Consider the following 18511-nt stretch of genomic DNA (forward strand, 5'->3'; position numbering starts at 1 on the left):
CCGGAAATTCCGGTGACGATCCATATGGGGCGCCGTTTTACTATTTATTAACAAAACTGGATATCTATAATTCGAATTTAGGATATCCATAATTCATTTCTGGATATCCATAATGCGAATTTAGGATATCTTAAAATGTTTTGAATTTAGGATATCCATAATTCGAATTTTGGATATCCTTAATTCATTTTTGGATATCCATAATTCGAATTTAGGATATCCATAATTCATTTTTGGATATCCAAAATTCGAATTATGGATATCCTAAATTCCATGTATTTTTGGATATCCATAATTCGATTTTGTGATATCCAAAAATGCTCAGTGTTATCAAATTGGATTGCTCCCGGCACTACTACCGGTCAAAACCGACCCGTGTTACGAACTTGTAAATACGCGTAATGGACCGGAAACAACGTTTACGAAATAGAATACAGCAGAGGAGTTCCAAAGGACAAACTTCCCCAGACAGTTAGGCCCTTACATACAACATTTACTAAAAGTTACTACTTAGGGTGCTCCGACAAGTCAACGGAGGAATTTGTACAAAACAGAACATGGCATACTAATGCTCTTAAAGCACTTGACACCATTCGCTCCATCTTGGATTCGCATTGATTCGTATAGTGAAGTCCGAGGACTTCCGATCCTACGAAAAAACGCGCCCGCGGGAACAGGATGTAGCAGGGAGAAATCATTAGACAGTAAAATATTAACATTTCCCCGATTTATGGATCTCCAAAATTCGAATTATGGATATCCTAAATTCAAAGCATTTTAAGATATCCAAAATTCGATTTAATGATATCAAGAAATGATATTTGGATATCCAAAATTCGAATTTTGGATATCCATAATTCGAATTTATGATATCTTAAAATGCTTTGAATTTAGGATATCCATAATTCATTTTTGGATATCCATAATTCGAATTTTGGATATCCAATATTAATTTTGGATATCCAAAATTATTTAATGATATCATAAATTCGAATTTTGGATATCCAAAAATGAATTATGGATATCCAAAATTCGAATTACGGATATCCAGTTTTGTTAATAAATAGTAAAACGGCGCCCCATAGATCGAGGTAGATTGACGAAATGACCTTTAACCAGGAACTAAAGGCGATCACGATCCCATAATTTGTGACAATAACGACATCGGCACTTGACATTAAATCAATTGACGTATTTATCTAAAATAGGCGTATCATAACACGACACGTATACTCGCCATGTCCGTGATTATTAACTCCGATTTTAGCACCATATTTGTTGGAGGACTGTCAACAAAGATGACGTCATCAGTATTTATGATTGAAGTTACTAGGGATTGATCGGGGACAGTTTTGTACCAAAGCATCTATCCCAGTTTGAACTACAGTATATAATATTATTACTAACGTGTTACAGACAGCTGTCCGACATTTTTCGCGCGAAACAAGTTTTCTCCTCAACAGGCTCCTAGGTAAAACGTAGGCGAATGCAATGTTGTTGTTGTTGTTGTTATTATAGCGAAAAAATAAAAATGAATATTTTAAAGAGAAACAAACAAGTTCAAAGCCAGTCGTCGTTAACGATATTTGAGTTCATTCTACCATATTCCATTCATTTTTCATTGGAAATAAAGTAAAAATAAAACAAAACAAAAAACGAAAAGAGTCATTGCGTATTCACACTAATTGCTTATACATCCAGCAGCTGTGTAGTACAGGATCTGTCTGTCAGTAAGTCTTTATTAATAGATATCACTCTTTTAGTGATATCGCAACATCTATAAATGATAAGTCGTTTGGGTTTTTACATTATCAATTGAGATACCTCTATCTAAATATCTAGACATCTGAATGAAACTGAATGACATCGTCTTTTGTAACTTCGCATGTGATTGGATGATACAGCGGCGTATCAATTTCTTAGAGAAAAAGAGTCCGCCAATAAAAGTTGATTTTAACAGATTGCTTTGAATATATTTTATATAACGGAGTTATCTATAAACATAAATATGTATTAACGTTATTCACGTTAATCCTTTAATAAGCCAGAATAAATATTAAAAAAGTAAAAGCTATGTCAAGCCAGTGATATCTATCTTATTATATGTCCCTGGGCAAGTCTAGTTGTCATTTATTTATTTAGCAATGTTGATTTATAAGATATCTTATATAAAGTTTATGAGATATTTTTTATTTAATTAAGATATCCATATAATATCTACATTTCTTGCATTTTTGCCAGTGAAATATAGAAATTTATCAAACTGATAAAACTTGTATTTTCACTGCAGCGATGAGCAGTGAAAATATAAGATTTTGCTGTGAAAATATAAGTATTGCAGTGAAAATTTTTTCGTTTTCCGTTTTTTACCAATCAGGGCGGACCTTTGTATTCACCTTGTGGAAACTTGACGATTTTTCCAATCGAAGCGGAGATAGATAAATTGGTTATTTTGCTGTTTTTCTGAAATTTTCAGACTAGATTTTGACAAAATAATCACTTGACGTTAGCTATTCATGCACAGATTTTCCTATAACAGCAGAAAACGCTTAAATTGTGTATATCAGTCCTTTCAAAATGGCGCCGTCAAGTTGAAGTGGAGTAACGTCACAAAGAGATGACGTCATTACTGATTCCCGCACTTTTTGACACTATTAATTTTCCGATGTTTTTAATTTTGTTTTTAAGTTATGAAATGAAATAAAAAGAAAATTGAATAGTTTCCCGTTTAATATAACATATATTTCACTCGTATGACAGAATATTTCGAGTTTTTTCACTCATGCTTCGCACTCGGTGAAAATATCAATATTCTGTCATACTCGTGAAATATATGTTATATTACACGGGAAACCATTCAATATCCTCTATATATAATAATTAAAGTATGTCAGGTATCTTAATTTGGTTAAGTACTGAATCAATAAATGTGACTTATATCTATTATATTGGAGAAAAAGGAATGTGACTTGCTATACGTGGCGAAATTTAAATAGATAGTGTGCACAATTCAAGTGGGTAATGCAGACATGTCTTTCGGACATCACAATACTAGTCAATATGTTCACCTGAAATGTGTTGTATACCCCTTTAACAAAATGTGATCTTATTTTTGGAAATCGAAAATATTTTTTGACAATAAATTTATCAAATGTCGCCCACTGGTACATACCGGCTCCATAGCTCAGTTGGTTAGAGCGCCAGTCTAGTAAACTGGAGGTCGAGGGTTCGACTCCCTCTGGAGCCTTCTTTTATTTTTTATACTTTTTCATTTTTTAAAAGAACCTTTTCAGAATATCTATTACACTGGAGAAAAAGCAACACAAAACTCATTAAAATATGCATAATTACAAAACAAAAAAAATAAAAACAGAACATTACCAACAAGTCTATCTGAGTTATTTCCCTTTAGGGGTGTCTGTGAAAAGGCTGTATTTGTCATCTGCTTTTATCTAATTTTAAAGTTTTTGTTTCTTCAACTAGCGTTTTGAAAAATAATACACACCATAACCTAGCCGAAAAAAAATCAATTATGATAATAAATGATATCATATTTCCGGAGAGCTAGAATCTAAGCTTAACCTTAGGTACTGTTGTAAGCTTACTCAGTACATTCGAACAAAAATTGCAATTAATTGTTCTGATATTGCATGTCTTTGAACTGAATAGAAGTAAGTGTCAGAAAAAAAACTCAATATAAACAGAAGTATCGCAATATTTACATATAGATCTCTGTAATGACGTCAGACAAGAGACCTTCAGACAGATTTCTGAAAACCTCAAAACATGAAGGCGTGGTGGTATTAGATGAACAGAGTAGCCTCCCTTGTAACATTTACAACATTTCCAACATGGCGACGGCCAGTCCACTTCCGTGACAATCTACGAGTGAAAACAGGAATATGTCGGAGAGAAAGTTCCGCCAAGGCCTCACCAAGGTTGGGGAGGCGGCTAAAATTAGGGAGAGCGTCGCCCAACAGATGAAAGAGAGTATAATCCAGGTAAGTCTTCTATTTTTTGTTCAAACTTGTAACAACAACACGGGACATCAGAACTTTTAGTCTGGCTGTCAGCGTCTTGACGGATAGATGTCAAACGTAATCATGGATGACATAAGACTGCTACCGTCTTGTCAATCGGTACAACTCATGTCATGGCTATCGCCCATGTGGTTGTAGGCGTGCTGACGGATCATACCATCGTATGATACTATGTAAATTACTGAAATAACATCAACATTTTAGAAAACAAACCAAGTGTGACCATATTTTCTTTTCATTGGAAACAAGTGGTATTGCTTTAAATCCGTCACGGTGTTATAGATCCAGTTTTGTAATTTCGATAATTTCATAAATAGAAAATAAGGAGTTTAGTTGCCAACTGTCAAATGGTTATCATCTTTGTAGAATTTTCATAAACACATTTCTACTAATTTAATAAACTGAACAGTTCTAATATATGTGGTGAAGTTAGTATGATGTAAAGTGACAGTTAAGTATTGATTCTAATTTGATTGCATATTGTTTAATAAAAGATGTATCAATTAGTAAATAAGTAATAGCTCTGAGATCTACATATTGCACAGTGTCATATCTGAGCTGATAATAATAGACTTTATTTAAACCTGATGAGAACATATTGACATCACGTCTATGGTCAAGTCATATAAAATGTACATTATATACAACATTACAATTATAAAATTATAAAGCATATAACATAGTTATTAAATAGGTATGATCATATTTTTTCATCTTCATTCAATTACTCTATAATCAATGATAAAAGAAAAAGTCAAAAAAGGGGTATAGCAAATATATACTTGTAAGGATTTATGATGAAGAAACAAACGCGTTACAGAAGATTTCAGCTTTGGAATTGAAATTGTTAGTTTGTCCGCATTTTCATGCCTCTTTTTGATTTCTTTTTCCCTGTTTCTTATTTTTTTTTTTGGGGGGGGGGGGGTATGCTGCAATATATAAAACAAAAATAGATATAGTCAAATAGATAATTACAGCGTATGAAGTGTTTCTAATTTTCTGTCTTGAGAAATGTGCCTCCTTAAGATTGTTTCTGGAAAATTTGGTCCTGGCATGTATAGAACCCAGATGAGATTCTACCAGCATGCCCGGTCTATTAGATTAGGAGATAATTGTTATATAGCATCAGCCTATACAGGTATCCAAGGTCTGGTGGTTTGAATTATGTTTTCCGTATATATACATCATGTAGATTTTCCATTACTGCATCCACATCCTCATAAACATGTAAATATCATGGTTGTATCTGTAAAAGATAAGAAGATATTAAATTAAAATGCACTCATTATCAAACCTCCAAAAAATGAATTAGTCAATAAAAAAATGAAATAATTGATCGCTGGTGTACACTCAGACACTCCATGCATTTTTCAGAGACATGCTATTGGGATGATGCGTTAAACTTTAATTATGTGTAGCTATATATACATGTATATAAAGCATGGTGACATGTACAGGGGCCTATCATGTTACGAGTAGTTGACTGTCAGTGGACACCATTGTCATATGATCCCTTATATATTTATATACTTACATGTGATATTTTAGGTTTATTTATGGCTGAAAACAGAAAATATCCTAAGAGAATTTAACAAGCTTTGTGTGTTTTTTTTATCAGTCTAGCATTAAACATTTGGGGAATCTCTATGTATGATTTACCTAATTGAAACTCTTGTCAAATAAAGATTTGAAATACTTGAAAAAATTGGATTTAATTTCTGAAATACTTTGTAACTTCATATAATAACAGTGAAAGTGTTTCTTCTCTTAAAGAGCAAAAATCAGTTATGCATGAACTTAAATGTCAGTTAGTGATCATGTTTACAGTACCTACATGTACATGTTTAATGCCAATTGTGATGCTGATTCAAAAATGCTAGCATGGAACATGTTACCCAAAAAATTAATATCCCTTACTAGTCCTGGATAAAAACCTTCCAACTGTGTGTTCTGAACTTCTGAAGTCATCAAATGTATGCTGCTGTTTAAAAAGATCATTAAGATTATGTACAGGTAATTTTGAAAAAGTCAGAAAAACTTAACTGCAGAAGTCATTGTTACGAAGAAGACAAGTAGATGACAAAACTAAGGAAAAAAGAATTGAAGTTTGCTAATGGATGCAGTAATTATGTTCATATACTCCTTTTGATAAGGAATTATAGAAACCTGATATTTGAATACAATTGTATAGATATAGAATTTGATACAGTCATTAATCTGAAGAGGCAATCACATACTCATACAGGATGTCATTGAGATGGTGGGTATAATGTGTATGTAGCCTTCCATAGAATGAAAGTAGGAGTGCTACCAACTTGAATATTGTTTTAAAACACCATATGTTGGATACTGGTAGATGTTGTGGCAATCTGCAGTCTGAATTTTTTTCTTCTTCTATAACATTTTTGGGTCACAAAAGCCCTTAGAGAAGTCTATGCAACATTTCTGGGTATAAAAAGAAATGCGATCATTCAGTACATACATCTCAGTGTATTTAACCTGAGAATGCTTGTGTATCAACATGAAGTTGTTGAAACAGACATACACTGTATGTTTTGGTTTTTCAGGCCAAACGTCTGGTGGCTGGTTTTGCAGTTTATTAGCTATACAAACTCACCAAGTTACCTGCTGTAACAGAAGTGTTTCCATGTGTCTCGTTATTTCATTAAAGACAATGTTATATGGAAATTGTTATGGTTCTTTTTCAAGAATATTGAAAATTATAATTGAAAAAATTTAATACATAAGTTAAGACACATGCCATTGCCATATGTGCATGTATTTATGGTGTAAACTGATTATTACAAATTATCTTGAGTTGATCAGAACTAGGGTGGAATGGGTGTGTGTGCTTATTTATAGATAAATCTTTCAAAAATAGTGTGATTGCAATTGGTGCTTATTGGAGAAGAGGCATGCACTAATTATGGTGAATGCCTGGTACATGTACAGTATTTTTGGATATCAATTATTGAGAACATTTACTATGTCTGTCGGTCTCATCAGTATACCATAAACATAGGAGGAGCATGACTGATCCCCTAATTCCTTTATCACCCAATAAACACAGCCACATTAGGAACAGGTGTCCTGGTCCAAGGTTGATTTCCATTGTTACTCACATCCTCAATATTTACATCCAGGGATATCACAAACAGGCTTCCTTATGGTCTGTCCATTTGGAGCTTCTCTTGAGAGGCACCAGAAGGGCCAAGGCTTCTTTAAAAGCTTTCAGGAGGTACGAAAGGGCCAAGATTTCGATAGATGTTTTCAGGGGGCTCCAAAAGGGCCAATTGCATGTAGGAGGCTCCAAAGGGCCAAGATTTCTCTAGTTTTCATATGGCTCTAAAAGAGTCCAGATTACAATACCAGCCAACAAGTAAATGTTTTCATGAGGCACCAAAAGGGTCAAGATTTCTCTAGTTTCCATAAGGCACCAAAAGGGTAAAGATTTTTATAGAACTTAGAAGATTTTTAGGAGATTCATGACCAGGTGTACACTTAGGTACAATACTGAAAACTGGTTCAGATCACACACATTGCATATCTGAGCTAATAATGACTTTTGCAAGACTTCAAATATGAATTGTTTTTTTCTTTATTTTTATTTTTTGAATACTGTTACTGGAAAACTGTTTTTTTTACAATGCATGATTTTGATGATGTAGGTCTTTGTTTGGGATACAGCTTTAATTGGTTGGATGAGATGAACCCCTGTGGTCAGTGGTCAGTCTAAGCATTCAAATTAACTCCCTGGGCCTTTGATAAAGAACATATGTCTGTTATTTGACTACATACATATAACCTCTATGGTGGTTAGCAGGTGAAGCTGATGTTGTTTCGACTTGTGAATGAGAGTTGTCTCCCCTGGGTAGCTTTGATGTTGTGTGTTTATAGCTCCCATTCTCTGTTTATTGGCAGACCGTAAACACAATAATGATTTATTTTACAACCCTGGAGGTCAGTTGTTACAGAACAACTGTCTTACTCACAACTGGTACCTGTTGGGATAATTATAGATCTACCTGACCAGGTAAAGTGATTGTTTATGAGGTCAGGTGTGGTGTGGTATAGCTATTAAAATCACCTGTATATAGGACATGTGAACTGATCATGACTGGAAATGAGCCAAAGTTTATAAAAAACTTAAATTTGAAAATTGAAAATAAATGGAACTTGAATTGTCAATCAGAATTAAATTTTGAAAACCATTTATTATATAAGTATTTCTCACTGTATTGAAAGTAGATTTAATTATAAAATTTTGAAGTATTTTTGAAAATAACTTTAATGACAAGATATATAAAAAATATATAAAACACACATTGTAACCAGTTTCCTTGTGAACAATATAATCTTGGAATCCCTTAAAATGGAAATCATATTTTCCTGTCAATGTGATTACTTATAGAATGTAATTTTCCTAATTTGTTAATCATGATTGTTCATTAAAACCAGTGTTCCAGCTAGGATTTGAAAAGGGCAGGGCGCTGCCTAAAAAAAGGGCATTTTTGTGCGCGACATTTTTTCCGGGCCTATCTATCTTCTACCTTATTTTACAGGACAATTTAAGTACATCCATGCATTACATATGACCTGATTCATAGAGACAAATAGAAATCTGTTGATTTTTTTTTTATTATTTTGTTTGTGTGTAAAAATGTCTTCTTTCTTCTCTTTATTCTTCAAATATTGTTTTAAATTTTGATGGTAAAAGTTATGACCTAGAGTAATTCAAAAATAAAATGATATTAGCATTATTTCAATTTAAGGGTGTATTGAGAGAATCCATATATATATACGATAATTACGTCCAATCAAAAAGTTACTATCAGATTATAGTCAACAGAGCGATATTTTCAACCAGAAGTTAGTCTGTCCGTTGTGATTGTAAGACGACTAATTGTAAGTGAAGATATTATAGAGCAAAAGAGAAAAGGTGATCAAGCATATACGAGAAAAAAATGATTAAGTAAAAGAAATTATATTATTTAATATCTGAATAAACTTCGTCCAAATAACTGCGATGTATCTTTTAAGCGGCGGTAAATTTCTACTTTCACTTTAGACTTTTTAGAAATAACGGTAAACTAAAATCAGGAATTTATAGCAAGTTAACATTTTCTTGAATTAATTATAAGAAATGGTAAACGAATAAGGGCCGATCATGATTCGCAAGTTTCTGATCAAACATTTGTTCCGTTGCTCTCGTAAACAAACGGTCCCCGTGTTCACTTGGCTATCACATGACCCGCAGTTAATGCAGAGTCGGCATTTCAGATACGAAAATAACAAAATATAAACTAAACTTTTGCAACTATTATTCACATAAGCAGATATTTTTATGTGTCCTTTATTTATTGATGAAAAATAAACATTTTGTATAGAAATCCGTCAATCCAACAAGGAATTTGCGACATCTGCATTTACAACGAACCATTTCCGGCGTCCCGCCAAACTTCATCAAATAAAATCAACCGAAAGCTAATTTTGATCACTGGAAAATCACAATGTAAGGCTAAACACGATTTAAGGATGTATGCTACCTTTTATGACATTGTCTTTCTTAAAGAATACCATGCAAAGAAACCTTAACTTTAACTAGTATTTTATGAATTTTATTATGCATAGCAAGTTTCAAGGAAATCTGTAGAAAGATGTAGATCTCCATACAAAAATCAAATACTGAAATGAGCAAAAGGCTGTAACTCTTGCAAAATTTAATTAGCAGAATCAAAATTCCACATCATATAATCTATACCAAGTTTCAAAGAGACCAGTCAAAAAATGTAAGCCGAGATCTCTGGACAAATAAAAAATTATGCCAGACAGATGGACAATGCCATATCATGATATTCCTGTCAAATTTGACAGCCGTAGCAAAAATTAAAAAAAAAAATTAATAAATAAAAAAAAAATAAAAAAAAATGTAATCATTTATATTTTAATCATCATTTCTGCCCATACATATATATACAAACATTGTCTACTACCAATGGTACACCAAAAAGAAAGCAGATGGTCAGCGATATAAACAGTATTTACAGTGATTTCCTGCGTACTCCATTCATGCCCTGATCAGTCTTAATTGATGAATGTGTTGGGTGATTAAGGCTATATCATGAGGATAGAGGGTAGAACATTTTAAGTTAGATCTACCTTGATATATCTTCTAAATATATAAGGGAATATATCTAACATAGAATAAAATTGAAAATAATTTCAGTTATATTATTTTTACTTTTCTGGATTAACAAATTAATCAGTGGACATGTACCCTATTCCAAGCCTTACATAAGTTACGTGATATTGAATGCCCCCTGGTCAGGCCCCAGTTATAGCTAGGCCCAGTCCGTCATTAATTGGTGTTCATCTGTCAGTTTATCAAAGTCATGGAGTTACTAAGGTGTTAGAACAAGGTGTTCCATATAACTAGCAGACCACTAATGACAACTGGACATCGGTCAATTGGTCAAGAAGTGCAATGTCGTGCCCTGGTCAAAACCGCAAGTCTAGGTCACACCAGGTAGGTTTTTACTTGTATCATGATGTGTGGTATACATGTATATGCATAAGTATAATATATTAAGTGTGTATCTCTTTTTGTGGGCTTCTGATTTTCCTGATACAACCCAGTGAAACAGAAAAATATTGATGCAAAATTTGCTGATATATTACAATACTGTAATATATATATATACATTGTATATATAAATTTGAATGAAAAGAATCAACAAGGTAAAAACAGTTGAATTTTGCTGAAGTTTTCAGGCCTTTATCATGATTTTTATATTAAAACGATTGCCGTTGGTTATATATATGCCTACCAGAAAATCACTCGTAATAAAGTTTAGACCTTCATATTTTTGGTGGATGGGAGTTTTAGGAGATTGGAAATGTTCTAGAAATCAAGTTGTTTTTCTTTTGATTTTTTGTAATCAAATTGATTTTTTCAAGTTGAAAATCTGTCTCATATTTCAAAAAAAATAATATGACGTTGATTTAATAAGCATTCAAACTATATCCCCTTTAAAATAAAGACTATAAAGATTTATGATAAATGTATAAACAAGAATTCTTAATTGATGTGTTTGTATACATTGTTATATGAATGAACTACATGTTTAAACATATAGACATCACAAAACATTCTCAATTGATCCGAATCACTGTTGCGTTTTTGTGTCTCGCTCTACGAGAGTGTATTTGTACCTGTTTGCACTCTATCCATCAGTCTGTATTTCTGTCAGTCAGTGCATCACTTGGGCTAAGACATGTATATCATGCATATCCTCTCTCAATTAACACTGCAAAATGATAGCTGATATATATGTACTAAAATCAAACGCCACACCTGTCTATACAGAGTTACAGACCTTTATGTCAGGGTATATTTTGTATCATACTACATTGACCAGGTATATGTCGGATACATCTATACAATTATTATTTTTGTTTTTAAAGATACCTTTGGATGGTGACTGTATAATGAAATTAAGTCTTATGTCAAACTATATACAGAGTTATAGACCTTTGTTCGCTATGTGGCATGATATAGTATTAGTAACATAGTATGTTACAATGTAGTTTTATTACAATGTATGTGACAATTTTGTTACAAAGTATGTTAACTACAATGTATAGTATATGTTACAATGCGCATTCTAATGTGTATTATGATATATGTTACAATGTATATTATACAATATTCTATATGTTACAATGTATATTATACAGTATTCATAATGTGTGTTACAATGTACAACATTTTGTAGATTGTAATGTATGTTACAATGTATGTTGCATTGTACATCACCTTCAACTATGTATACATGTACAGATACCAAATTTCAGTTGTGAACTCCTCTTATGATGTTGACATCCGTCAGTCTGACTATATACAGAGTTGTGGCCCATTGATCATTTTACAAAATTTGTAAAGTGCTATCCTGGATATCGTGGAGTTTGTTGACATACCGATAGTTCCTGTAGCTATATGTGAAGGTATCTAATGAAGTTTTAATTTTTTTGAGGATATTGGAAACTTCCTTATTATCTAATGAATTTTAGATTGTTTTGCTGGCGCTTAAAACTTCCTGGTATACAGCAAAAATACAAATAAACAACCAGAGTGAAATAAAGATATTACTTTGTAACAAACTATTAAATTGGTTTTTAAGATACATGCATATGAAAAATCAGGAAAATGATTTAACGTTTCAAATGTCCGTTGCTTTTTACCTCACATCAAAAAATCCCAAATCTTTTGTCCTCTAAAAACATCCCAAGATTCATAAGATCTATTGACATTGAATGAGGTCCATAGTGATACTGACCATCCTGTACCAATTATTATACTTACCTGTTCTCCACTTCCTGTAGTCTTATATTTGTGGGCTTACAGTGTAAAGATGGTCCATATCATCTGGTATAAACAATGGCTTCCCAGAGATTTGTGTGTTGCTCCAGAAGAAGTTTTCGTGGATTGGTTGCTGTAGCTGCTTCTTGATCAGGATGTGCAGAAATTCCTTCATCAGTAGATAAAATCTAAAGAGAACTGCCTGCTGAAATTTAGAGTTTACTCAGCAATTTTAAAAATAAAATTTCAATTTATATGTGTGAGTTTATCAGCTGATGAAACCTCTAGCTAATGCGGAGGAGCATTTTGTGTTTATGTTGGTCTATATGCGGTGTACGTGTGTGGAAATGTAGTTTATAGGAACTGATCAGGAATGATTCACACAAATGTCATGTGTGAAAGTTGATGAACCAATACACCCCCCTGTCAAATAAGGCCAAATTATGTTGAAAATATGTTTCATGTCATTATTATAGCTTCTAAAGTCGCCATATCAGGTATAGGCTAAGAGTCTCAGTATCCTTTTTTTTTTATCTCAAACAGTTGAGAGTTCCACTTTGTTTGGAATTTTGCTTACTTACTGTTTTTTTTGCCTTAACCTTATTTTCGAAGTGTTTTTTTTCTTATTGTTTTAAATCCTAAAATCCTATCAACAGCGATGAAAGATCTGTGTTGAAAGGAACCATATACTGATCAAAATTCTTTATTTCTCATACAATATGAAATCCAGACGAATTTTCCATGGATAGAGGTGTATACAAGAGGTCTCACCAAATAATCCATGTAATGGATGAGTAAAACATGGACCATCAAATTAATCTCCGTGTTGGGCTCACTGTTTTATGCAAACATATATGTTGAGCATAAGCAAATTGTTCCACTCATCTTGAGGTGAAATTCCAGGATCTGTTTAATTGATCTGAGAGTTTACTGCAGGCCTTGGTGTGTTGGGTCTGTAATATGTACTGTAGAAGTGTAATCTCTGTAAAGGTCAGTCAGCAGGGGTATCAGTGTTAGCTTGTATGGATTTGTCAGTTTTCTAAATATCTTATCTAATAATGCCTGGATCTACTGTGGCTCAGGATCACTGATGAAATACCTGATATGGGCAATATATCCAGCGTGATGGTTTTTTTATCCTATCGGCCTATTCATTAGGTCGGTGAATGTCAATGACCTTCAGAAGATAAATTAGAACACAATATTGTCTATTGGGTTTCCATTATTGGGAAAATTATAACGGGATAAGTCGTTATCCTAAATCAGTACTGTTGTACTAAGTCTGTGTATAGTCATGAGTTGGATATTAATTGTAGAGATGGAAAGAAGAGATACATATTTCATCAATTTGTGAATTTTATAAGTGCCTCTTGATTTATATCTGACATATACAGTTGAACCTGTGTATAAAGGACACCTAAGGGACAAGGCAAAAGTGTCCTTTATAGAGAGGTGTCCTTTATATAGAGGTTCCACAAATTATATCCCTTATAAATGAAGAATATATGTATTTGAATTTGAAAAATGTGCAGGGATATTTCAGGGTTATAAGTGGTTTTGGATGATTTAAGGATTTTGAAGAAAGTGGATATATTATATTTTGAAATTTGATGATATTTTCAGCAAAAGTATGATTTAAAATTCCCTAATCACTCTTAAAAATTATTCCTGCATATGATCTGTATACTCACCCCCATGTGCCTCTTGTTGGCTTATGTATGTTGGCTATATATACAGGGCATATATGCCTCTTGTTGACTTTCATGTTGTCAGTATACAGGCCCCATGTGCCTCTTGTTGGCATATGTGTTGTCTGTATACAGGTCCCATGTGCCTCTTGTTGATGTAAGTGTTATCTGTATACAGGATCCACATATATATATATGCCTCATGTTGACATGTTTTCTGCATGTTTACAGGCCTCATGTTTTATGTGTTTTCTGTATATAAGCCCAATATGCCTCTTGTTGACTTATATATTTGTTTGTATTCAGGTCCCATGTGGCTCTTGTTGACATATTTGTTATCTGTATACAGGCCCTGTGTGCCTTTTGTTGACATGTGTGTTATCTGTATAAAGGCCCCATGTGCCTATTGTTGACTTATATATTTGTTTGTATTCAGGTCTCATGTGTCTCTTGTTTACTTATGTATATTTGTTTGTATTCAGGTCCCATGTGCCTCTTGTTGACATGTTTTCTGCATGTTTACAGGCCTAATGTTAACTCTTGATGATTTGTGTGTTTTCTGTATACAAGCCCAATGTGCCTCTTGTTGACCTTGTTAAGGAGGGAGGGTCTCTGTATTGTCGAGTTATCAGTAAAGTATGAGGATATATTCCTATTCCTAAGTTTTCCTTATCTTTGGTCTGATGGTCCAGCACGATCTGTACAATATAAGAGGCATGTGTTATTCTTGTGTTGAAACAGATTTGAAATGATTTCTCTCACCAAGACAGGGTGGGGCCTATTACCATGTTACACAGATAATGGCCATTATACACTTAATATCAAGAGTAAAATTGAGTTTCAACTTCAATAACTGTTCAGGCACATTGTACATAATATACTTGTGTTGCTCTGTAATAACAAGCCAAGAGGCAGACACAAATTCCCATTGTATTGGAGGGTGTATTGCAGGACAAGGAAGTAGCATCTGGTAGTGTTATTGGCTTGGATGGGCTCATCACCAGGCATGGGCTTATTGCCACCATAAGAACAGACTAGAATCATATACAAAGTCCTGCTTTCTTCTTTGTGACAGAATTGGTTAAATTGTCCAGAAAACAAATCAAATTTGATGTCTCAAATTTAACAAACTTTAGTTTTACCATCTCATGTTAAAGTCAACTTATTTCACAGGGTGAGATCCACACCGATTGATTTTACAAGGTGATTTGGGAGAGGGAGGGGAAGGGCCTGGGATTGAGGGGAGGGTGGGGAGAAGGCGTGGTGCGCCTAGGATAGTGGGGAGGGGTGGGGAAAGGAAGTGGTGGGCCTAGGATCGTGGGGAGGGTGGGGAGATGAAGGGAAGGGCCTGGATTGAGGGGAGGGTGGGGAGAGGAAGTAGTTGGCCTAGGATTGAGGGGAGGGTGGGGAGATTGAGGAGAGGGCCTAGGATCAAGGGAAGGGTGGGGAAATGGAATGGGGGGGGGGGGGGGGGGGGGGGGGGGGGGGGGGGGGGGGGGGGGGGGGGGGGGGGGGGGGGGGGGGGCTAGGATTGAGGGGAGAGTAGGGAGAGAGGGAGTGGTTAGCCTTGAATCGAGCGGAGGATGGGGAGAGGGAGTGATGGGCCTAGGATTGAGGGGAGGGTGGGGAGATGGAGGAGAGGGCCTAGGATCAAGGGGAGGGCAGAAAGAGGGAGTGGTTAGCCTAGGATCGAGCGGAGGGTGGGGAGAGGGAGTGATGGGCCTAGGATTGAGGAGAGGGTGGGGAGATGGAGGGGAGGGCCTAGGATCGAGTGGAGGGTTGGGAGATGGAGGGGAGGGCATAGGATTGAGGGGAGGGTAGGGAGAGGGAGAAGAGGGCCTAGGATAGAGGGGAGGGTGGGGAAAGGTAGTGGTGGGCCTAGGATTGAGGGGAGGGTGGGGAGATTGAGGGGAGGGCCTAGGATTAAGGGGAGGGTGGGAAGAGGGAGAAGAGGACCTAGGATTGAGGGGAGGGTGGGGAAAGGAAGTGGTGGGCCTAGGATTGAGGGGAGAGTGGGGAGATGGAGGGGAGGGTAGGGAGAGAGGGAGTGGTTAGCCTATACTAGGAATGAGGGGAGGGTGGGGAGATGGAGGGGAGTGCCTAGGATTGAGGGAGGGAGGGGAGATGGAGGGGAGGGCCTAGGATTGAGGAAAGGATGGGGAGATGGAGGAGAGTGCCTAGGATTGAGGGAAGGGTGGGGAAAGGGAGTAGTTGGCCTTGGATCGAGGAGAAGAATTTAATAAATGTGGTAGTATAACAGCAAATATGGTTAAGATGATATTTCGGAGTGACTGGCAGAAAAGCATACAGTTAATATCCAGATAATACTTACAAGCTATATTTATATATATCATATACACATTTTACATGTATCTTTTATGATGAACATCTGTTTTATGTATTATAACCATTGTTGGTGTGACCTTGACAGATCGCTTTGACCTTGTGGAGAGACAGTGACTTTGTGAAGAAAGCATGTATAGGCATATATCTTTACAGGTGTATGCAGGGAGCACTTAATAACCTGTTTTGACCTCTGGGGACCTTTGAAGGGCATCTGTGCTTTTCCTGATCACGAAACTGTCCTAAACATGTCCTCTATAGTTACATTCACATGAAACATATTATACCTGTTCCTTGCAGCATTCGGTACAGTAACTAGACTTACACTGAAGGCTGCTGCATCCTGATAACAATATCGGATAGCTTTCCATTGTTGTCTATAAAGGCATGAATGAGGAGGTCCTATTACAAAGTTTTCACGATTTGTCAGCTTACAAAGGTCTGTTTGATACATGAATTAAAAGGCGGTAATGTTGAAACTCACACATCATCAGGTGTGTGAAACTTGATGTGTCTGAAATATATTGCAAACCATGAAGTAATGCGTAGTTCTGTTATAAGGTGTTTTAAATGTTCCCCAAAGTAGAAACTAGAAAGGATTAGGTATGTGTTTAGAGAGAAATAAAAAAGTTCTTGCTAAAACATGAAAAATAATTATAAGACTAAAACATTGACTATACATTTATGTATACATTTATATCTATAAGGCTTAAGTCAATCCCAAACTTGGCATGTACATGTGTATCAAAACATTAAAGTTATCTCCCTTGGTTTATCAAAATAATGTTTATGTACTGTAAACGTACATATTTTAGCGGTAATCTTATTTTAGCGCTTTTCGCGCTGGAAGTCTTGCGCTAAATTATGATTGCGCTAATTACTTTTTGAACGTTCTATTTCTATAGAAAGTTCTGTGGATGCGCTAATTCACCATTGCGCTAACTGGCTAAAATCTGCAAATGCGCTAAAATTTGATTGCGCTAAAATAAGTACGTTTACAGTATTATAACTTCAGACAGGTTTAAATTTGATTTAAAAGAAGTAATGTCATATCAAAGCTAAGACTGCTTCTTAAAGCAAAGGTGATTTAAATTAGAAAATTCCAGTAGAACATATATTTATGTTGATAATGTAGTACATTGTGAATTATCCTCAATCATTGATAGCAACACTTTGGACACCAATAACTCGTAGTAATTCTATCTTTAAGTTTAGATTTACAAGTAATGAAGGATATTTAGACATACTTGGGACACCAAAATCTCACAGCGATCCTCCCTTCGAGTTTAGATTTACAAATATAAATAAAGAATATTTAGACATACTTTGGGCACCAAAATCTCATAGCAATCCTATCTTTAAGTTTAGATTTACAAATAATGAAGGATATTTAGACACACTTAGGACACCAAAATCTTATAGCGATCCTCCCTTCGAGTTTAGATTTACAAATGATGAAGGGTATTTAGACACACTTTGGACACCAATAACTTGTAGCAATCCTACCTTTAAGTTTAGATATACAAAATGAATTAAGGATATTTAGATTAAGTACCATATACATATACATGCTATATATACAGGGATCTGAATTAGACAGAGGCAGGCCTAGGTTTGATAAGGTTTACACTGTAGTCGTTTTTAAATCAAAGTCTCTGAAAAAAAAGGATAAGAGAAATCAGTTAGTACAGGAGTAAATCTGAACCTGTACACTTGTACTGTCAATTCTTTACTGAGGTGGTCTCCAAGATTTAATATTTGTATATGTATTTGCTCTACATTTTCCCATTGACATAATTAATGCGAAGAGGCAGTTGCCACCATAGGTCTTTAACTCCCAGTGCCTCAGGCTATAACACCCAGTGGGTCATGTGACATTCAGTAAAAAAGGAGGTAATTGTTTTGTTGGTTCAGTTTTTAGCTCATCGGTTACGAGTAACCGTGAATTAATGCTGTACCCCCAGCGTCTGTGTCGGCGTCCCACATACCCCACTTAAAAGTTTTTGGGATCAGTTTTTGGAAAGCTTCTAAATCCAAAAGTATACACCTCACGCCCTTCTTATTTGGTTTATACATTCATT

The 18511-nt window shown here is 35.0% G+C and overlaps 1 protein-coding gene, 1 long non-coding RNA gene and 1 other non-coding gene across 7 annotated transcripts in view; 2 read left to right on the forward strand and 1 right to left on the reverse strand.

The window, feature by feature from the left end:
* The first annotated feature begins 3173 nt into the window (after positions 1-3173).
* On the forward strand, positions 3174-3247 carry Trnat-agu. Its single transcript has one exon. It is a non-coding gene; the product is annotated as a tRNA-Thr (tRNA).
* A 595-nt stretch (positions 3248-3842) lies between these two features.
* LOC117342759 (dedicator of cytokinesis protein 9-like) overlaps positions 3843-18511 on the forward strand; it is a 135972-nt gene continuing 121303 nt past the window's right edge. For 3 of the 5 annotated variants that reach the window (XM_033904999.1, XM_033905001.1, XM_033905002.1), the window contains exon 1: positions 3844-4001. In XM_033904999.1, coding sequence (XP_033760890.1) covers positions 3903-4001 — 99 coding nt within the window. In that variant the 5' untranslated portion in view covers positions 3844-3902. Of the gene's footprint in view, positions 4002-18511 lie in introns of all 5 variants that reach the window. The other 2 variants (XM_033904998.1, XM_033904997.1) reach the window with 1 other exon arrangement.
* LOC117342760 lies at positions 4595-8315 on the reverse strand. The gene is made up of 2 exons (XR_004535891.1): positions 5958-8315; positions 4595-5286 (listed from the first exon to the last, which is right to left on the reverse strand). It is a non-coding gene; the product is annotated as an uncharacterized LOC117342760 (long non-coding RNA).

Source organism: Pecten maximus, chromosome 14 (assembly GCF_902652985.1).
Source record: "Pecten maximus chromosome 14, xPecMax1.1, whole genome shotgun sequence".
Taxonomy (NCBI): Eukaryota; Metazoa; Mollusca; class Bivalvia; order Pectinida; family Pectinidae; genus Pecten; species Pecten maximus.